Source organism: Phoenix dactylifera, chromosome 17 (assembly GCF_009389715.1).
Source record: "Phoenix dactylifera cultivar Barhee BC4 chromosome 17, palm_55x_up_171113_PBpolish2nd_filt_p, whole genome shotgun sequence".
Classification (NCBI taxonomy): domain Eukaryota; kingdom Viridiplantae; phylum Streptophyta; class Magnoliopsida; order Arecales; family Arecaceae; genus Phoenix; species Phoenix dactylifera.
The window spans coordinates 12463482-12485751 of NC_052408.1; the positions used below are offsets into that span (position 1 = coordinate 12463482).

Genomic DNA, 22270 nt, shown 5'->3' on the forward strand with positions numbered 1-22270 from the left:
CGTACGGGACCACAACCACCTGATCTTGATCGAGTGGCGAATAGACAACCACGCAGGCGCTGTCATGTTCTTCGGTCCATAGATTTGTCTCTGGTGAAGAGAGCACGATTTCTGCATCGCAACGTAATCTGCGGACGAATGCATAGAAATGCCGATATCTAAAACAAATGTCCGCATAACAACACATATGCGGACATGTAACAACCAATATAAGGCAGCGGGGCGATGCATCCGTGTACGGACGAGCGCATAGCAGAACTATGTGGAAGTAAATCCGCATACAAAAGCAATATGCGGAGTTCCACACGGGAGATTCATCTGCGGAAAAGTAATTTGATGCGCACTGGCATAAAATGTCCATGTGGAAAAACAGCAACATAGAATTACACATGCGGGCACACGCACTTTAGAGATATATCGGGAGATAGAGGCTTCCACGCGGGGAGGGAACTGGCTGGTGAGACGATCCGTATCCACGCATACGGCCAGCAACTTGCGCTCGTGTGTGCGGCCGTCCGCTTACCATCTTTGTATTCCGGCGGTTGCTGGATCTCCGGCGAACTCTCCCGCCTCGCCGCTGTCCTCCTTGCGTTCCGCGGGCAGAAGCAGGCTAGTGAAGCACGGCATAGGCTCGACGAAATGCCCGAGAGAAAGATATTGCTTCCTGGCGTCCGTTACTGTCTCGCAATCTGTAACATGACGAGGCGAATGAGCTTGAGCTGAAGGACGACAAGATGAGAGCAAAAAATTGGCAAGCCTTGGACGGCTTAGTTGGATACTTTCTTTTCATTCTTTTTTTTTCCCTCTCTCTTCGTTCTTCTTGTAGAAGAAGTGTTGAGGGCCTTGAGGCAATGTTTGATGATTACATTAGGAGATTGCACCATGTTGGCCTGTCTCGAGGTATAATGTCCCTAGCGATTCTTAGCTAGCTGGTGGCTTTCTCCTTCAATCCTCAAAAGATTAATTTTCCCAGATCTGCAAGCAATGGCTCGGTCTGTCCGAGACCCTGAGGGAGAGTAGGTATAGGATGGTGGGTGGAGACTAGCCCTACTAGTATTCATTTCAAAAAGTTCCAATGCTTTTGCTGGACGAGGCGTTTTGGCTTGAATTGTACCTGTAAGAAGTGGTCATATTGCTTGTAGAGTCTGGAAATAAACCGGTTATTGTTAGTGTTGCTTTGGAAATATGAAACTTGTTGTGGTTGCTTGGCATATAACTATATATGGACGCGGTCATATTGCTTATGGAGCAAGCCTCTGGAAATTAACCGAGTCAAGATTAGTGTTGCTCTGGAAATATGAAATTAGTCATGGTTGAATTGACATATACATGCACATCTTAACTCTGTCAACCCCACTCAGGGTTTAGTAATCTCTTCATGCACGTCCTCGGCTCGAGTTGGGTTTGATGATCTGTCATCGAGATCATAGGCTTGAGACTGATGCTAGGGTATTTGTGATGTGGCTGTTGGAATCATGTAAGAATGAGCAAGGCTTGGCTTTGTCGTAATAATATTTGTTGTCGTCGAAGCTTGCTTCCCCATGTTACACTTAATCACAGCAAGCCTTAGCAAAGATCTCCATGGAGACAAAGTACAATACATAAGACTGCATAGAGAATTGTCAAAGCAAAGCCTACGATTTCAGAGTTCATCATCAAGAGGCTCCTTTCTGGCAATTGGCGAGCACGTCCAAAGAAAAATTCCAAAACTCCCTCTCCCAGGATTCAAGAACATCGGAGCTGTACAATTTTGTGAGCGAGAGAGGAATCACTGCTTTCCCCCATTGCAAGGGTGAATTTTCTGGCTCATTTCAAGCAAGACTAGATGGACAATCTTCCAAACGTGATAAGTATGTAAATGCAACAATTAAAGATCCGTCAGGTATTGTTATAGATATAAAAAATAGCATAATTGATAAAAAATACCTACAGAAAATAATCCAGCAGCCTAACTAAAAACCATCTCCCACAAAGACTTTGTTTAACATCTCCATATTTAACACCAAAGATTCACAAAATGAAAATAATGATGTAACTTCAAGTGTTTTGAACAAGTAAAAGAGATAGTACCATCCTTCACTGCATACACGAAAAACATTTCATAAAACCTAATCTAAAAGAAAACATGTGCTTCCATTCAGTACCAAATACCTGGCACTATTCAGATGGCCACGATGACAGAAGCTTCAGCCCAGCTACCTCAATCTTGATTGAGAAGCAATTATGATATCTTCCGCTGAGCAAATCATCAGTACCAATCTTTCGTCATTATCCCAATAGCTGACTATGATTCAAAAGGAATGCACCATGTTCATGAATGCAAATGGTGGTCCACATCAAAACCAAGGGGGTCAGATGGGCTCGCTCCCGGTCTGTCAAGCAAAGAAGATTTCTCAGAAATTTAACTGATTGATTGTAAGGATATGAACAGTGTTTAGGTCACATCCACCATTTGTTTTCACACTCAACAGATCACAAAATAGTAAAAATTCGTATATATCTTGAATTGGGATGAGAAACAGTAATAGATATACTAAATAAGCATCTTCATTTTACTAAAACTTAAGCAAGCACTAGCATTTGCAGGTAAGATATAATGAGGATATAATAAAACGGAAGGCTCCGAAAAATTAAAAATATGTGATGAAATTCTTTGTAATATGATTCAAACCACAGTGCTACTTTTGTAGATGTCGCAATTATCTCTGGCATTCTTTCTATGAACTCACAACCTCATAATTTTTTACCTAAAAAGTCTTTAGCAGAAGTTCCTTGGGTGTTAGCATGTGTCAGGATATGCACTTGAGTTTGTGTCTAACCAGCTCTTTCCTTTTATGATCGTTTATAGTCCATCAGACTTCAAAGGAGTACGAAACTGAGGTCACAAAAAAAAAAAGAAATGATGTAAGAACGAAGGCTGACCTTTTATTTATGGTACAGTAATGAAACTTGGGGTTTCCAGCCTTTTTATCTTGAATGTACTGCCACCACAGAATACAGGAATCAAAAGTGATCAATAATATTATTGGATGGCGCTAGATGGTAGCATAAAAAACTAGCCAGTCTTAACAATACCATCCCAACTACAGGCTTGCAGTTGCATAAAAATTACAGAAATCTAACCAACCCTACAATTCTACCATAAGCATAAAAGACATAAAAACAGAAAAGGAAAAAAAAATAAGGATGTCTGGCCAAGAAAGAGGAAGGGAATACAATCTTTAAGGTGACAATGATTGATGAAAATGCTAGGGAATCAAATGGTATGTCATCCAACGCAAAAAGTGCACATTCCAATGACTCAGGGCCTGGTGAAAAATGGGGTGTCTTTAGTCTTGCTCGGAAAATGATGTAACTCTGTACTGCATATGAGAGTGAAAAACACATTAGAAGCTTCATGACAAAGCGCATAGCGACTATGAATATGCAAAACAGGTTTCCAGTAAAATCAGGTTATCTCACTTGGCCAATTCGAGGAATATCTAACTGAGCAAATGGTGAAAGTACTTCCACTTCAGCACATGCTTCTTCCAAGGTTTCCCTGCATGCTCCTTCTGCAGCTGACTCCCCAATTTCCAAATAACCAGCAGGAAGAGTCCTGAAGATATGAGATTATATATAGCAGCTCGAAGATGTATTTCAGAGAATTTAACATGATGAAATTGATAGGCATAGCTATGAGACAGAAATGAATGTCAGTATCTAAAAGGAACATGAGATACTAGGAACAGCAACTTGGTTATCATAAGAAGTTTGCTCTCATCTGACACATTTCTATTAAATAGACGGACTGAAAAATTTAACAGATTGTTCAAGCCTGCTTAGAGGGTCCTTATTACACAGAGAAGACATTCAACTATATATAGAACTTCCAAAAGGTACAATAATGATTCTTCAAGGAACTGAAAAAACAAACAACCTGACGGAAGTTAAATAAAATGAAGGTGCTAACTTCAGAATTAAGGTTTCATGTATTGATGATATTCTGTGCAAGGAATAAAGAAGAGTTTGTTTTTTAAGACATAAATTGCAATGGCCATATTGAGAATCATTATTTTCTCAGACTTGTAAAAACAACTGCTAGAAGATATAGATCGAGACGTAGGCTACATCTTTTCATCAACCTGCACTACAAAATTAGATTGCTGATCCCAAAGAACACTGGAAAATTTGGCTATGGATACCAAAAAGCTCTTAAACATGATAGACTATATCTCTACAAACTCTTACAGGTATAGCTCAGTAGATCATAATCATCAAAATCTTGCAGTCCCTACTCCCTAGACCATCATTATGATACCTGATTTTTCAGCAGCATAGGCCTAACTTACACTCTTACTCAACCTGCACATACAAGGTTTAATCCTAGTGCATGCACCTGCACATCTCATTTTCGAAATGTGTGTTGTCAAAGCTTCCACTGTGAATTTACCTTTAGAGATCCAAGCAACATTCAGGTTGTTTCTCAAAGTATGTTAAGTAATTTAACTATCCAGGGGCACCTAGTGCTTGTTGATGTCCCAGGCAAGAGGCACCATAACTGAAGTAAAAGCAATAATAGGGCACTAAGGATAGGGGTGGAAGCATGAAAATTAGCTAGACTGACAGAACAGCCTACATCTATATGCAAGAGGATTAACAAGGGGATGGGAGTCTACTAATGTCTGCTGCTGTTAGAGGCTGCTAAAGAGAACTAATCCCTTACAAGGGTTCACCTTTGGTGACATGAACCCCTCAGTCATGTCCTTTTATTCTAATCAAGATGCAAAATAACATGCAGAAATGATCCTTCAGGAACACCATCTCTCATCACATCTATGTATATGGAGCCAAAGTTGACAATTTTAGCTTTATACTGAAGACACTGATTAGCTAATTTTATTGACACAATATAAAAGTAGACAACTCTCTTGATCATCTTGTTATGCGCAGACAACCAATGTTTTTGATGTGTTTGGTTGGGCCATGAAAGGAATTCTGTGTTATGTGTCTCCACCCACTTATGATAGGAGGGAGTTCATGTAAACTCTAAATTGTATTAAAAGAAAAATTATCCATGTTAATCTCCAGTAGCATGGACCACAGAAGTGCCCTACAACCACACTAATTCTTGCTTTTAAAAGCCACAAGGAAAATAGTTTTCAATTGACAGACCTCCGATGTATGATAAAGAGACTATGCAATAGAGATATTTTCCTTGTATATAATCTCCTTCTCTGTTTTTTTATATCGTACCTTAAGCCGAGAGCAATACTCTGAGAAGGAACACAAATATGGATAAGAAAGATTTCTTGCAATCAATATGTCAGGTTTAATTCATAGTAGAAAGAGTACCACATTAACATCACTCAGAAAATCAAGAATTGGATCCACAGGTGTTAAAAGTTGCTTTGTTCTAGAAAATATTATCTCATTAAGCATATTAATCACATACTATATATGGTACACAACGTTTTTTTGAGAAAAATACATGGTATATAATGTTCCAGCCTTGATTGTTCAACACCTCTCTGATAAATCAAGACTAAGATGTTCTATATCTTGAATGCTTGACATATCTTTTATTGATATTTAATATGATAAACTTACACCACGAAATCATCATATTCCAAGAGTATTTCTGCACCCTATCTACTCCATGCACTATTACAACATGACTAAACTTCTTATCATAAGGTGTCAGCTTTAGTAACTCATTTATAACACAAATAAGAAACAGTAAATCAATATACATGTGCACTTATCCATATATCTTATGTACATCAACTGAAAACTAGTTTTACAGCATCTGTATCATCCCAAGTTTCAAATTCTGATAATCCATTGGTATAGTTTAAAAAACAGATGCACATAAATTCAACTGGGATGAATAAGTTTAGGTGAAACCAATAATCATGACTTATAACCACATAAAGAGAACCAGATAAGGCAAAATCAGCCACTTGCCTCATCAGATTTCTATCACCATCGTCAATCGTTAAAGAAGAGAAAAGGAACCAAGTATTCGAATAACTAAGGTGAAGGGAAAGGAACAGATAAGCACCAGAGTCCATAAGACGGCTCAATTTTGCGTTTGCATAGCAAAACCTTGTCATCATGTTCCACTAAGCAACCAACAACCTGCAGTATTGAACCCCAGAGTGAATATAGATGTAATCCGAAAAAATACAACTTTTCATTATGATTAATATTAACTCTACTTTTTAACCCACGTAGTTGAGACAAGCTTTGATGCTCACAGTGGTTACAAATAACCATACATTCTCAAAACATAGAACGTAGGTTGGATGATCATATTGACTTCATCCTGAACGTCAATCTTACTGAATTTGATAAGGATCCATGTACATTGAACCAGCTTGGATATGGAGCCATAGATCTCTTCCAATCATTCAGGGTATGAAGTAGTATCATAGGCAAAACATCGATCTTACTGTCATGTGTGAGAAGCATGCTATACCACTACAATATGTGCACATAGAGAGAGTTGAATAGCAACCCGACGATTATCAAGCAAAATCCAGCTATTCGAGCATTATGTTGTTCTGGATGGAAGCAATACACATTTCTGGATGAGACTGCATTAGCTTATGTTCAGAATGAGATCATAGAGGTCTAAGATGAATGTAACATAAGATTAGATGTATATTTTAAAGCAGATATTTTGCTTTAGTGCTTAGCTTCTATCCATCTATGTACTAATTAACCTGCTAAACTCAGCTATTTGAACCTTACATGCATGAAATTGATTTTCCGAGGGTTCTGGACAGCCCAAGACCACATGATTTATCAAAAAACTAAAGCTGGGGCAGTAGGGGCCTGCTAGATCCCATCTGACTCCCACCCAAAACAACAGAATCTGAAACTCTCCACTACATATGTAATAACTTCGACTTGTCCCTTATTTCTAGAGCATAGAATTATAATGTATTATGTTTGAGGTCTAACATGAAAAATTTAAAAGAAGACATATTGATGATCAAATTATACTGGATAATATCACCAGAGACAAATGCTTATATGAAGATATAGTTCAACGCACTTTTTCTAACTTTTATCACTTAAGACAGAACACTAAGAAAAGTTAAATGATTAGAATATGAGAACTGATAATTTTTTTTATATAAATAAGAATCAGAATGTGATAATGATTGATACAAGGACCTAACTTGAAGATCCATGAAATAGCAGACAAAGTACATAGGAATCAATGGGACATAGTACTTTATTTCAGATCTGCCTGAACATTAAATTGCCAGGCTGGAGTTAGACCATTAAAGCCATATATCACACTCGCTTGAAATGGTCATTATCATAATTACACAAAAGATCAAGAAACAAAGAACTGGGAAACTTAGGAAATTGTGAACTAGATCCAGCAAACCAATCAAAAAAAATATTCAGCCAACGGACAAATTGCAGGTGTCAAAAATATGATCTTAACAAGCACACCACAGAAAAATCACCAGCATTACTGCTCCACTAGCACTTAGAACACCAAGTAAAAGCATAATATAATAAAACCTTTCATTTCCAAGGCTCATACAAGAAATAGCATCAGCATATACCAAAAGCTTAAAGCTCACAAGTCGTACCATTTTTGGGTTTTCATAGTGGACTCTCCCACAGACCGTGCAAACTGCTCTGATCTTTTCTTCCCCATCCGGTATAATTTGCTTAGTTGGGTTCCCACAAGCCTGACAGAAGCTAACTTTGGACTTATATACCTACAGTGATTGCATATATAAAGATCACAAATCTGGCCAAGAACCAAAATTCAGAAAACACAGATCACATCTTTTAAACTTCAGAATTGAGCAATGCACCATAAACAGACTTCTCCACAAAATTTGACTAAAACCAAATCCATTTTCTCCTTCTTCCTTCATAAATATCAAATTAACAATAAATCCAAAACTTAAGCAACGTTTCAACACAGGATTAACTACTATAACAACCACAAAACCAAGCAACAAATCAGCGGCGTTCAAAATACCACATACTCCGACAGATTAGCAGGTAGACTTTGCATGCGAGCACAAAATCAATTCATCCAACTATTTTATCCACAGTTCTTCAGTAACCCTCTTCCCTTATTTCCATAGGAAAGCTCGACAATCCAAAAATCCAAATTCTCAGTAAATAAGGCAAAATCCCACCAATCCCTCCTCCCTAAATCCCTCAAAGTTGAAACCGGACATCGATCCATAAAAGAAGAAGAAACAATAAAAAAGATCAAGGAACGGACACACTTCCACCCAATAGCACGAGGAAAGTCCACAGGACTCACCACGGGCGGCGCCACCGCCTGCCCGGAGGCCACATCGGCGGCGGAGCTTGTCTCCGAATCACGGGAAGACATCCGAAAGGCCCTGAAACAGGCACCGGATCGAGAGCGAGCGATCGGGAGAGTGGAGGAGAGTCCTCGGGGGTTGGAGAGGGCGGCGATCGTGGGGAGGGCGGCGAGGCTACGAGTCTTGCATTGGAGGAGGAACGGAGAGACGACCCCAAATCCGACAAGGAGGTGGAGGGATCTGAGCATGATTCGGGGGAGAAGAAGATTATAACTCGGAGGCTCGGTAGGAGTAGCTCGAGGAGGGAGCGATGCGGCGGTGGTTGAGGTCGCGCTTCGGACACATCGCCAACAGAATTGGTGGCTGGAAGGTGCCCCCGGTGGTCGAGACGCGCTGACGGACGGATCGGGAAACCCTGGCCGTCTGTTTGATGGATTCAATTCGGTGCGTCTCGCCGGATGGAACTTGGAAGGGAGAGATTGCGTGTAGTTCAATGGAACGGATAAGGGGTAAAGTAGGTTGAGTTCGTGTTTAAGCTATGATGTAAGAATTTCTCGATGGGTTAGTCAGCATGAGGTAAGCAAACCAGAGACGGCACTTAAATTACTAGCAGGAATTAAACAAGAATTCATTAATTCCTCTTAGTAATTTTAAGTTTCATCTCTTACTTGCTTAATAACAAAAATTACTTAATATATACTCTTTCTTTTTTTATTGAACTAGATCGGTTGGAAGTCCAACTAAAATTTTTTGCCGGAAGCTCCATTGCAGAGTTCAGGCCTAACCATTAATGGAGAAGCTATGGGAACGATGAAACCTGTGACTGCATTGGATTCTATTGAATGTGAGGTAGAATATAAACAGGAGTTTCTTATGGACACCTAATTTTTTTTTACCATATGAAATAATTGGGACCTCGAGACAAGTACACTATAAATGCTTTTGGAAGCCCATGCAAGCTCAGGAATAAACTCATGTTTAATAGTGGAAGTTGAGGGGGGAAAAATGAAGCAATTGAGAGAGCTCTCTCGAGAGCTAACTCATATTTGGGGGAAGTTGAGAGAACATGCATCAATTGAAATAGAGAAAAATTACTCTATTGAGAAAGTTCCTCAGTTGTACAAATCCGAAACTAACCGATATTGCATTTCTTTGGAAGGGGATTTATGTTATCTTTCATTTTGTTAAAATTTATATTTTCTTCTCAAAATCTCTAATTTTTAGTCGTGTGATTTATTCCACGAATAAGTTGCCCAAAAATCCAAATATGTCACTTAGATGCCAGAGTAAGCTACCCTTGAAATATTGATTTATGTTGGAGATCAGTGTATATAAAAGGGCGAGAATAAGTTGTTTCACTTCTCCTCTCTCTTTTTTCAGCTTCAAATACTTCTCCAACATATTGCATTTCTTGGTGAAAGTTCTCATTGGACCAATAAGAACTTTTATTTTTTTCTAAATAGAACATATATTATATATGTAGCCCAACAAAATAATATGCTTACTTAAGCTCTATGGCAATAATCCTTTCCAAATAAATAACTCAATTTAAAACCCGAGAAACCCATCCACCATCAGCCTTATTGTTTTGATTGAGTTTACTAGTAGCTTGTGTCGTCCTAGTTGAGTGCCTTGCACCTTATTCTTCTAATATTCTCTAATCTTTGAGATCTCCACCACCTCTCCTCTCTCTTTCTAGATTTCTATTTTATACTTTGGATTGTTAGATCTAAATCTTTTAGTAATGTGCCATATAGATCTTGTATCCATGCTCGTATTATTCAATGATAATATAGATATCTTAAGGACAACTGTTGAGTCTAGACATATTTTAATAGAAAAAAGGCAATAGACCATGAATAGTGTAAATGAGAGCAAGTGGGTTGCTTCAAATCACGAGAACACATGATCAACCAAAAGTTTATAATTATTATATAATATAACATTGTTATGTAATATTTTGAATAAAAACAATATTTACAATTAAAAAAAATTGATAAAATAATAGTTCAAAAAGTGGCTCTTATTTTTCTTGCAATTAACTGTTGTTTTGTGTTAGACTTGGGACTACAAATTAGCCATGTTGTCCATGAATACATAGCTCAAGAACGAGCCAACATAGGCTCTATAGAACTGAAACAAACTGATCTCCATATAATTAAAATTTTACCACATAAATAAGCTGACTTGAAGCATGTCGGATTTGCAAAAACAATAATTTTTTTAATACATGGGGTGAGTCTGAGCAGCTTATTACCCTGCTTACTAGTGGCCTAAGTTTAATGTTCAATAAAAATCGAAAAATAATCATCATCAAATATTATTATTTTTATTGCTAAAAATTTTCCATTTAAAGTAACAGTCGTTATTTCCAATTTAACGGTAAAATAACGGCAAAGGAGGATATCCGTTACCTGGCATAACGGCGCTGTTGGAAACTTTTTCCGCGGCCCTAGGCTAGACGGGCTTCCCCGTGCCCAAGAGTCGCGATACGCGAGAGAAGCAAAACCGGAGGTCATGTCCGGGATTTCGACCACCCTCCCTCCTCTCTTTCGTTCTCTCGCTCCCAAAATCTCCACCTCGTTCCCTCCCCCACCTTCTCCTCCTATTCCATCTCTTCCTTTATCGCTACACAAAACCCACTCTCGTAGAATCGTGGCGATGGCCATGTCGGGGACTAGAATCCCGACCGCGTCGCTCGAATCCATGGTCGTGAAGCCGCCATCACACCCTACGTACGATCTCAAATCCGTCATCGCCCTCGCTCTCTCCGAAGACGCCGGTGATCGAGGTCTGGTGCCCTTTATCTTGTTATCTTTGCTCTTTTTTGATGGAGAGGTGATTCTGGAAGTAGATTTTAGCTGTGAAATTCTAGAGTAATTCCTGAGTTTTTGTTTGGATTAACTTAGGCCCATTCGCTATTTATCTGCGTGTAAGCTCTGGAGTTGTGGATCAATATGGTTCTAATTTTCATGGCTTGTGCTTTGGTCAATTGAACTCTTCTTTTTGAGTTAAACTGTTCAAAGTTTGGATTTTTATGGATTAGATACTGGATAAGTACTACATTTTACGATATTTACCATTAACTTTAGATGGTGTAATGGTGCTCGGAAATTACATTGTTTCCCCCCCTCGATAGGCTATGCTCATTATCATATCTTGTGGCTTGGTAACAAAGTTTGGAAGAAAGTATATGTTTTTTTAATGTATAATTGAGCAATCGTGAAGCACCGGTTCTAAATTCATTCATCCTTTTAATGAGCGCCTTTCATAAACCGTTATATGCTGATATTGTCTGCATGCTGTGACAAAGTAGCTTTCATGCAATCATTTTCTTAAGGCCTTGTTTTACTCCAGTGGACAACTGGACAAGTATTATACATTTTGCTAGCATTCTTCAATCCCTCTCTCCTCATACTGTTGTCTAGGATATGTGATTCAAACTACAGATATGATTTCCCATATCCATTCTCCAGTGGTGGCCATCAGGTGCTTGACTGAATAACAACATCTTGGACCTCACTTTCCCCTTCAACACATGATATTGTTTAATTTCCTCCCAATATTTCATGGTTATCTATGATTGAATTATTCGTAATAACACTCAAAATGATTGTTCTGAAATAGTCAAAGCTCTATCTCGAAGTTCCTCATGGAAGTCTGCCCTACCCATGAAACTGTGAGAAAGCAGTATCTTCTTATGTTTAATACTTAGTTGCACTAAATGGAAGATGGAACAATGCAAACTCTTAGCTGCAAGAGCAGCGATCTGGCTGCTCTTAAAGAACAAAAGCAATAAGGAACTGCTGCACAAAGATTATTCAATTTAAACTATCCTTGAAGCATCGGTATCTTTGAAGTGGGGGAAAAGATAAATTATTCTCTAGAATGGTAAGTCAAGCAAGCTTGGCTTGATTTATGGTAAATGATAGTAGTTTTTGTTATAAAATAAGTCAGCAGCTGAAGATTTCAGAGTAGACAGAACACTTGCGGCTTTGATCTCGCATGTTTCTCTGCAAGAAGAGGTCATTCAGATATAGTTTCTTCCAAAGACGCAGGGAATAGATGATCTGGATCCTGTATAAATAGGAGGCTTCTCCGTAAAATCTATTGTACATAGAATCTGCATAATAATACTGAACGCTAACACTTGTGTTCTTGTTACAAAACATCTTCAGTTGTTTTTTCTCAAATGTTTTGATGCTCCAGAAACCAGAAATATTTACACAATATTTTGCAGTGGAAGTCCTGCAGAACTTGTATGACGATTATCTAGCTTCTTGTTTTCTTTGTATTGAGACAGGGGATGTAACTTGTTTAGCCACTGTTCCGGTGGACATGAAAGCAGAAGCCCACTTCATTGCAAAGGAGGATGGGGTCATTGCTGGAATTTCTCTTGCAGAGATGATTTTTAATGAGGTTGATCCATCATTAAAGGTATAACTCCTTGCCATAAATTCTCCAAGATTCAATATAATGCTCGCTAGTTTCATTCAGCAGAATTTTTCCGGATAATTTGATAGGTTGAATGGTCTCAGAAAGATGGAAACTATGTTCACAAAGGCATGCAGTTTGGCAAAGTATATGGTAAAAATTTAGATTATAACATGACTTGGTCTTTTGATTATACTCATGAGAATGCTTGTTTATTTTTCTTTTTTATTTGTTATGTTAAGGATGTGCATGCAGCATTATTGTGGCAGAAAGGGTTGCCCTCAATTTTATGCAAAGAATGAGTGGAATAGCAACACTTACCAAGGTAGCTTTCCATGTATCAACTAATATTCCATGGTCTTTTTTCCAGCCTCAATCAGAATAGCTTTACATTTTGCATGGTTCTTCATGCACATATTCATTGTGTTGTGTTGGGTTTGCTAGGGTTGTAGTGGTAAGATAGCTGAAATTATACTGCCTTTTTTTGTAAAGTCCATCTTGAATTTGTAAAGAAAACATAAACATAAATTTCCAGACCAGGTTTCCATCAATTGAGGTCACGCCTTTCATATCTAATGTGTTCAGATTTATGGCATCATTCTCATTTTTATAATTGTTATGATGTATTTTCTGGATGCAAGGCTAATGCTGGGAAGATTTTGCTGTTTGGTAATTCTCACATGACTGCAATCGAGTGATTAACATTTTATTTCAGGACTGTCTTCATGTATTCTTCTTGGGCACTTGTTCTTATTGGGCAAAAATTTCTGTCAACTAGTATTTTCATATGTTGCTTGCTGCTTGCATGTAGATTTTCAAAATACACACACACACACACATAACTCACCTTAGAGCACGAGAGAGAGAGAGAGAGATTGCCCCTCATTCATATTCCTCAACACAAGTGTGCTTTTTTTTTTTATTTGGAGTTACTTTTATTACAATGGTATAAACAAATCATCTTTATCAGCTTGCTGCATTATCCTCTACTAATGCATATACAAAAAAAATTCCTTAAATGTTTTCTTATTTGATTCTTTGTATCCTTTGTGGTTTACTATGCATGCACTGGAGTGCTACCACTACTCTCATGTTATGCACCTACATTCTCTTGATTGCAAACATTGATGATCCTTACAAAATCGCCATGTCGTTGTTATCTTATATTTCTGTCAGTTTCATTACCTTGTAGAGATCGCATGATTCCAAATTGAGTTTTCTTCATCTGTCTCTCCTTGATTCTGTTGGAAACATATATATCTATCTGCACATTGTCCTGTTACGTTAGTGTGAGATCATGCAAATACTCACTTTGTCAAACATCTCAGCCATTGTCTCAGACCTCTCTTTTGGCTTCCATCACTAGATTCACATTCCACATACTTGATTAAACTTTTAGACCATTATTATCCAAATATCCCTCCATAATCCCAATTTAGAAACAATCTTATTCTTGTCTAGTTAATTATGATTGCAGCATGCATAATGTGCGTCTATCCAGTAAATCATGAACAATTTCATGTCCAGAAATAGATTGGCTATATATTTTAAAGAATTATTCCTTTGCTGAGATAAAATGAATGTTTTAAATTTTTTTAGGATTTTTTCTTTTGTGTTTTTCGTTGTTACTTGTTACTTTTGTTAAGATTATTTTATTCACCTATACTAGTAATTTCTGCAGGCTATGGCAGATGCTGCACATCCTGCATGCATCTTGGAGACAAGGAAAACTGCTCCAGGCCTACGTTTGGTGGATAAGTGGGCGGTCCTTATCATACCACTTGCTTGTGCTGCCATTTTTTATTTATCTGTTCTGCTTATTATACTGACTGCTGTCTCAATACTTAAATAATTAGGTACTGATTGGTGGAGGAAAAAACCACAGGATGGGTCTATTTGATATGGTAATGATAAAAGATAACCATATATCAATAGCTGGAGGTGTGACAAATGCTATGAAATCAGTAGATCAATTCTTGGAGCAAAAGAATCTTCAAATGCCTGTCGAGGTACCACCTATATATCTCCCCAAATAAATAATTTACTTATGTAAAAGCCTGTAAATCATGAATATGCATGTATTACCATTCTGTTTTCTATAAAGTTTAATAACAGTTTCAACCATTTCTTGCCTCCATATTTGTTCTTATATAATGGCCAAGGACATGTTAAGTGGCCCTGTAGGTTCCTGTTTTTTAAGTTGTCCTTTTGGTGATCAGCAACTAGCTTGGAGTTGACAGTTAATTATCTTATCATTATGAAATTGTTTTGATAAATGCTATGTACTATTTATGTGCTTAACCTGAAGCTTTCTTTCTGCAATCATAATGCCTTTTCATTGGTATATTGGCCTAGAAAACTTTCTCTTCTTCGTTGATCCACTATCCTATTTAAGACATATTACATAGCATTAAAATTAAGCATCAGTCTGGGTTATGATAAGCATTTAGACTTCTAGGCATTTAAGCTCTCTTACTCATATGACTGTAATTTTCTTTTCTGAGTTTGCTCTAATTTTTTACTTTGCAATAGTGGCCTTTGTATCTATTGGCAATGATAAAATGTTTCTCTCAGTTGGAAATTAATGTTACACCATGAATCAGGTTGAGACAAGGACATTAGAAGAAGTAAAGGAGGTACTGCAATATGCAGCTCAAAATAGGACTTCTCTGACCCGAATAATGTTGGACAATATGGTCGTCCCTCTTCCAAATGGGGATGTGGATGTTACGATGCTTAAGGATGCCGTTACGCTGATAAATGGTAGATTTGAAACTGAGGTAGTTGTCTATTTTTTTTTTCTTTTAAAGTCATGCATTTCGATATAGCTAGAAAAGTATTAACTGTTGATATTGTTGTTATAGAAGAGCTAAATTTACAGTCCTTGTCAACTTCTGTCAACCAACTGTTCAATATAGATTCTGTTCTTTTCTGATATTTTTTACAGAACTCTCTGTTAAGAAAAAGAAAATGAAAAAGACAAAAAAAATTACTTCTCAGCAGCTTTTTATGTAATTAGTCGTTGCAACATAATGACTTTGTTTTTTTCTCCTTTGAGACATTGTTTTTTTCTCCTTTGATTCTTTTCATTTTATGCATATACTGTTCCCCCGCCTTTCTGTCTGAAAAGTGGAATATATAGTTAAGGATTCCATCCATGGTTGCCAACTATGTCTTTGTAAAACATTTTTTGAATTCGAATATCCTCCTGGAGGTTGATTTGTGTTCTACCTGAATTTGGTTGCCATTTTTAATACCTGTAAAAACTGTTAAATTGGCATGATGCCATGCTTTTTCTCAAACTTGCTTCTCTATGTGGTAAGTGCTTGACTACAACTAAATTGGTCCTGTTATATGAGTAAATCCATATCTTTAACTATCGTTGGCATCAAAAGTACTATCTTGGGGACACATGCCATACATGGGTTGGTAACTTGGTATGTATGTACTGCTAGGATTTGCTGCCTGCCCACATGTAAAATTTGATCAGCTCACTAGATAAAAAGTGGGTGAACTTTCAAAAGCTTCTCTTTATCAATTATTCTGCTCATAAATTTTTACCTTTAGTGCCGACCTTTGTGGTATTCTTAAAAGACCATAATATATGATGGTTAATGGATGCTAAATGTAGCCGAATGTGTGGTTAGAGTAGATGAGTTCCTGAATATCTGGGGCATTTTTTGATCATAGCCAAAGTGCTGATCCATGAAGGCCTATAGGTATTAACTATTTATGTGCTTTCTGCCTTCTAATGTCTCTTGTATTTCTACACTTATTGGAAAAGGATGCTAATACAGTCTTGATTGATGTTGATTCCACTTATGTGGGAATATTATGAGATGCTATAGAAATTATAACGACGAAATACAAACAACCTAAATTCTTAGAGCCTGACCTGAACAATTTTTGTCATTGGCTGGATATGCTTGTAATTCAACGTCCATTTATGGTGCCTGAAAGTGCTAAAATTGTTTATGATGACAGGCATCTGGAAATGTCACCCTTGAAACAGTGAATAAAATTGGACAAACTGGAGTAGCATATATTTCCAGGTAACAACGTATCTATTTTTTTACTTTCTGCAGAAATTGAATTTAAATCTTGATAATCTCTACTTTTTTAAAAAAATCAGGGCTAACATGGATTTTACAAGTTCTAGGCCCGCTTCTATATCAGACTTCATTGTATAGTAAATAAATCTTTTTTAATCACAACCTTCTTGAAAAGTATATTGCGGGAAATATTATAAATGCCTGTGCAACTACCTTGTCACCCAAATATACATTCATAGATACATACATGTATCCATACAATACATGTTGTCTTGAAACTATCGATGTGCCTTGATTTTATATATTTTCTCGCTCCTGGATACTTCATATAGCATTTCTGCTCACTTAATTATAGCTTTATGGCTTTACAAGTTGGTGAAATTGAGAATCAAAAATGATGATTGTTTGAGCATTTGGAATGAAAGTAAAGAGTTCGGGCAATAATTTAGGTATTATAGAAGTTTGGAAAGAGTGAACAATGCTGCACTTGTTGGTTATTTTCAAGCAGAGTTTGATATCTCCTTATATTGTACTTGGCTTTACATTATGCTGAGTGACAAGACTTTTTTGAGTCATCTATGGTGTAACATGCTTGGAAATATACCAGTTGGTCAGCATGGCTCTTTGAGATAATCTGAAGAGGATTTATGATCTGTCTTGTAGCTATAGGGTCAAATAGGTAGAGTTCTTTCTTGATTGACTAATTTTGAGGAAAGATGGCCATATGAAAGGAATGTTCTCCAATTTTATGATGGTCAGCAGGTGGATCCTTTTTTGATTAGATCCTTCTCTCTCATGCTGAAAGCAGAATAGTTTTGCACTTGTAAAAGATCTGGAGCTTAAGTTCCTCTTATCATGCAAAAGTTTTGTTCGTGTCTGAGATTCTTTTGGTTTTAGATTCTAACGTTTTGTCTAGGTTCACAATTTTCAGGGAAGACGAAAATGTTCTATCATCATTCTTTCCCTTAGCCAACTTTTCTTTTCTCTTGTTTCTTTTCGAACCTCTCCCATTTTGACTACAGAGAAGACATGGTAGGAAGTTGGTTTTTTCCAGATATCACCGAAACTTGTTTTTTGAGAATAGACATATTACTGAAACTTGACCTCAATGGGATGATTGTTCACTACCCTTTGGCACTGAATTTAGCAATAAAATCTCTTGACAACTAATGAGGTGAAGATGATGATCAGAACAATATGATCAGCAGTCATACTTTTCATGCTAATTTATACAGTTAATGCATTTTCATGGTTTGTCTCCATTTTGCTAATGATTTTAGACATAGTAAACGATGTATTTTACTGTTACTGGAATTGTCATTTCAATGCTTAAAAGTTAAGCTGTTAGAGCTCATCTAGATTCCAGAATTAAGAGTTTGCACTGGAACTTGCCTAATTTTTACAATAAGCAAGCTAGTTCTCAATCTATGATTACTTTTCCTTCTTTCTGAAAGAGCAGTTTGCTTTGACAATCTAACTTTCTTCTAAACATATTTGCACGTCGGTTGGAATTTTTTCAATGAGATTTTTGTATCTAATTTTGTTCGAATTCCTTTTGTGTAATCATAACCAACCTCTACATCCAATCAACCTGTTTGATTTTAACTTGTGGAAGAAAATGGATTTTTGGGTTGATTGGTATGTCTATGAACAAATTACTGTCAGTGTGAGACAACTGTTATTTAAAATGATTATGATGATGTTGGTTTTGCAGTGGAGCATTGACACACTCTGTGAAAGCGCTTGATATCTCCCTCAAAATAGACACAGAGCTTGCCCTCCAAGTTGGAAGACGTACAAACCGAGCTTAATCAGTTCGAAAGTTCCTTGTTAAACCCTCCTACTGGGTGTGTATCTTTTCTGCCATCAGGTTCTTTCCTGACTGGAGATTCATAGATCAATTATATTTTTTTCTGAGTTCTTGACAAATTATCAAGAGACCTAAATTTTGTCACAGATTGTACTCAGCTGCTGCTTTTCAATCAAACCACTACAATATCTATAGACTGCTGTCAGGCGTATATCATAAATTTGAGATCCCACGGCAATCTAAGGTTTCTGCAGTGCATTGAAGCAGCAAGCTAAATTAAAAGAAAAGAAGTTCTTCGCTGACTGGAAGAAATGAATAACTTTGCTCGAAGATCATTTGGCACATTATAATTGTATGACTCACAAAATTTCATATTTCCAAAATTTAATATAATTGGGGTATGTGTTCTACCCTTGTCAAACTTGTGTGCACTTTTGAGAAGGCTTCCTGTATAATGAGTTACACTATAATGAGTTCCTGTTATTTGCTAAGAAACTACTTAATGATGCAGATGTCTTCCAAATAGCATGATCCTATCACCTAAGTTTCCCCTCCAAACTGCTGAGTTGTGGATGGCATCACCTCTATATTGCATTATCTAGATCAAACAGTTAAAAACTGGTACTTAAAATTTGCTGATTTATTCTACTATGACATTGGAGCTGTTGTATACCATGGCTGAGTCCACTTTCTCCCAACCCCTCTTCAATAAATGTAGCTCGACTGTCAAATTTTTCTCCAAATTCAATAGAATCTTTACTTCAAAGGAAAATGCATTATACTTGCTGTTTGGATCCAATGATCTTGACAAAAGATTAGAGTAGAAACATCATAGCAACACCAAATCAGCTGAAGCCCACCCCAAGGACATGATAGCGGATTAAACAGGTTGGCAATTCAACTTTGTTCAGCAAGATTTTCAACAAAGATTTTCTATTTTATAATCCTTTTCATCCTTGAATAGTTTTCTTTAAAATTATTGTCTAAAAAATCCCGGTCTAAGCATTATTTTTTTTCTTGAATACGTAGGCCAATATGCAGCTGTCTTGGTCATCACATATATACTGATCTCAGGGTATCCATGATCTCCTCTGACTTCTCTAAACTCTGTGTCTAAGGAAAGCTGGACCGACATCATCGGTCACGCAAGGTAAAGACCCCAGACATCTACCGTTCCAAATCTTGAATATATACTGCTAAAAGGATGCCCAATCTGTTTACAAATCAAGCATTGCATCCTATAATCCTATCCCTGACATGAAAGCTAAAGGATCTTTGATATAATCGGCGAATCGAAAAAACTATTTCCACCTTCTTTCCAATACATCTGAGCCGTCCATGCACTTGAAATGTTCAACCAAACCACGTTTTCTTTAAAAAGAAAAATAAAAAAAGAAAGCATATGAACAACAAAGAAAGCACACGAAAGTTACCGAAGAAAAGAAAGCATATGGAAGAGGCAAAAAGGCCATCCCATGCCATGGGGAGAGCATCCATCTTTAACAACCACACACTAACTAATCCCTACCAGAACTTTCTGGTTGCCTCAACCCCTTCCCAGGCCATGGGTTCCTCCCAACAGTTCACAGGGGATTCATGTCTCATTAACACTCAATTTATAAAAAATGATCCAAAATCTCCCATTTTTTCTCAATCATTCGCATGCTCAAAGATCATCATCATATGAAAGCATCCATGGAAACCAAAGCAAAATGAAAACAGAAGCATTCAAAACGATACAGCCTATTGTTTAGGTTTCTTCTTCACATCCTTTCCATATGATCCAAAGGAAGGATTCTACAACTTTCTACCCATCATAAGAAAAAGAAAAACAAATTTTAATAGGAAGGATTTAAGTCCTCCACATGAGATGAAAGATAACATTTACACAGCAAAGTACCAGTCCAACCTTCCTTCAGTCCCTCATCGGAGTCCCTTCACCGCCGCCGCGGCTCTCCTCGCGCTCCCCGGCGCTCTTCTCCGAGCACACATCCCCGCCTCGCTCGTTCTCCTCCGATGCCGAGGCTGCCTCCTCGCTAGCGACGTTCTCATTTTTATTGCTGCCGTCAATATTGTTGTCATTGCTGCCATTGTTGTTGTTGTTGTTGTTCTCCTCCCTGACCCGGCACCAGGCTTCCAGCAGCTGAAGCCTCCTCCTCATGTCCGCCATTTCCCTCTCCATCAAGAAGAGCCTCTCCTTCAGCGTCAAATTCTCCTCCTCCAGCTGCGCTATGTGGGTGTCCTGGTCGTCGACCCGGTTCTCGAGAGAATACGCCGCCGGGCCGGCGTGCTCCTCGCCGGGGTACACCATCTCGAACCGGCTGAGGTCGTGGTCCAGCCTCCGCTCCACCTCCAGGTGCTCCTCGACGTCGCTCTCGCTCGACCCGTCGTCCATGTCCTCCTCATCGTCGCCCGCGCCGGCGGGGCGGATCTCGTGGCAGCTCGGCGAGCGGAGGCGGATGAGACCCTTCATGGAGCCGTACCCGTCGACACCCCACTCCTCCTTGGCCATGTCCACCAGGCCCTCGCGGCTCGGCGAGAACTTGGGCGTCGGGAGGATCGCCGGCGTCACCGGACACGGAGACACCAGCGACGCGATCCCGCCGGCTTTCTTGGCCCGGATGATGAAGGAGGTGGTATTCCGAGGAGCAAACGGGGCGAATCGGGTGAACTTTTTCTTCGGGTAGAATCTCCGGGCCTTGACGCGGTTCTGGAACTGGAGCTCCTTCAGCGCGGGAGGCTTGTACCCGGATCCGCCGGCGCCGGCGCCACCACCGCCGGAGACGACACCACCCAGGCCACCGGCGCCAGGAGCGGAGGCGGCCGCGGCCTTCTTCCGCTTATCGGCTGCCTTCTTACTCTTCCAATTCATCCTCCCGGGCTTGGCTACCCCGGGGACGCCAGCGGCGAAGACGGGGCGGGGGTTCTGAAACCCCATCGGATCGTCCAGCGCCGTGGGCGGCGGCAGCGGCGGTAGCGGCGGCTGCCAAACACCGAAGCTCCGGTTCATCATCTGCGACGGATCGTTCATCGATTCCTCTCTAAGAAATCCAAATCAAGATCAGGTATCAAAGAAACCCGAACCCTACTTCCAATTAGATCTAGGGATTAGCCGTTGCCGAAACCCTAACCCTAGACCCGCGATCCCCGACACCTTAACCCTAAGCCCAGATCGAATTCGAAGGCGGTAGGGGTTTCGATATGGGAAAGGGGAAGATTCCGTTGGAAACTTCCTTGTCCTCCTCTCTTTTCTTTAATTTAATTATTATTTCTTCGTTTCCTTCGAAGAGGGACAGAGAATCGGGGGAACGGAGAACAGTTCGTGAGACAAAATGGGGAGGGGGTGGATATTTATAGAGGGGAGGAGGGAACGGACGGCTGGCATTGGTCGGTGGGAGATGGAGGGCTGGGATTGGTTGGGGGGGGGGGATGGGGTTGGGGCGAAGCGTGCGGTTGTTCGCGTGCGGATTTGTTCGAGGGCTTTTTGAGTCAGATTAGAATTCGGATCTATTAGATCGGTTAAATTACGAATATTGAAAGTGTTGGAGTTACCAAAATACCCTTGGTACAAAGACGTGCCAAATCTACCAAATCCTAGCGTATCTTTTTGATATACTTATTTGAATTCCATTCCCATTCATTGAACGGTAAGAATTTGCCGGTGATGCTTATGAATGAAT

The 22270-nt window shown here is 38.9% G+C and overlaps 3 protein-coding genes across 5 annotated transcripts; 1 reads left to right on the plus strand and 2 right to left on the minus strand.

The window, feature by feature from the left end:
- Window positions 1–1888: 1888 nt before the first annotated feature.
- On the minus strand, window positions 1889–8751 carry LOC103717961 (nudix hydrolase 23, chloroplastic-like). 2 transcript variants are annotated; one of them, XR_605759.4, is made up of 7 exons: window positions 8291–8751; window positions 7596–7727; window positions 6044–6120; window positions 3463–3598; window positions 3217–3357; window positions 2748–2875; window positions 1889–2372 (listed from the first exon to the last, which is right to left on the minus strand). XR_605759.4 is itself a non-coding variant. In XM_008806553.4 (7 exons), the coding sequence occupies exons 1-7, from the start codon at window positions 8540–8542 to the stop codon at window positions 2312–2314; spliced, it is 858 nt and encodes a 285-aa protein (XP_008804775.2). In that variant the 5' UTR covers window positions 8543–8749; the 3' UTR covers window positions 1892–2311. The 2 variants fall into 2 exon arrangements, 1 of the variants encoding a protein (XP_008804775.2); XM_008806553.4 differs by lacking the exon at window positions 2748–2875 and adding an exon at window positions 2923–2981 and having other exon boundaries at window positions 1892–2372; window positions 8291–8749.
- A 2000-nt stretch (window positions 8752–10751) lies between these two features.
- On the plus strand, window positions 10752–19100 carry LOC103717950 (nicotinate-nucleotide pyrophosphorylase [carboxylating], chloroplastic). 2 transcript variants are annotated; one of them, XR_005506699.1, is made up of 10 exons: window positions 10752–11085; window positions 12598–12731; window positions 12818–12881; window positions 12971–13053; window positions 14410–14493; window positions 14585–14737; window positions 15332–15508; window positions 16713–16780; window positions 18495–18650; window positions 18738–19100. XR_005506699.1 is itself a non-coding variant. In XM_039115073.1 (10 exons), exons 1-9 carry the CDS (start codon window positions 10812–10814, stop codon window positions 18589–18591), a joined length of 1134 nt encoding a protein of 377 aa, XP_038971001.1. In that variant the 5' UTR covers window positions 10752–10811; the 3' UTR covers window positions 18592–18627; window positions 18738–19100. The 2 variants fall into 2 exon arrangements, 1 of the variants encoding a protein (XP_038971001.1); XM_039115073.1 differs by having other exon boundaries at window positions 18495–18627.
- A 1188-nt stretch (window positions 19101–20288) lies between these two features.
- On the minus strand, window positions 20289–21920 carry LOC103717940. Its single transcript, XM_008806529.4, has one exon. The coding sequence runs from the start codon at window positions 21619–21621 to the stop codon at window positions 20506–20508; it is 1116 nt and encodes a 371-aa protein (XP_008804751.1). The 5' UTR covers window positions 21622–21920; the 3' UTR covers window positions 20289–20505.
- Between the last annotated feature and the right edge of the window lie 350 nt (window positions 21921–22270).

Bases quoted from the DNA above. Each gene is read 5' to 3' on its own strand.
- LOC103717961 (XM_008806553.4), bottom strand. From the start codon at position 8,542: ATGCTCAGATCCCTCCACCTCCTTGTCGGATTTGGGGTCGTCTCTCCG. The intron at 3,358-3,462 runs GTGAGATAACCT...TATGCAGTACAG, and splicing joins ATATTCCTCGAATTGGCCAA to AGTTACATCATTTTCCGAGC. The intron at 2,982-3,216 runs GTATTCCCTTCC...CTGTGGTGGCAG, and splicing joins TCATTGTCACCTTAAAGATT to TACATTCAAGATAAAAAGGC.
- LOC103717950 (XM_039115073.1), top strand. From the start codon at position 10,812: ATGTCCGGGATTTCGACCACCCTCCCTCCTCTCTTTCGTTCTCTCGCT. The intron at 11,086-12,597 runs GTCTGGTGCCCT...GTATTGAGACAG, and splicing joins CGAAGACGCCGGTGATCGAG to GGGATGTAACTTGTTTAGCC. The intron at 12,882-12,970 runs GTAAAAATTTAG...TGTTATGTTAAG, and splicing joins GCAGTTTGGCAAAGTATATG to GATGTGCATGCAGCATTATT.
- LOC103717940 (XM_008806529.4), bottom strand. From the start codon at position 21,621: ATGAACGATCCGTCGCAGATGATGAACCGGAGCTTCGGTGTTTGGCAG.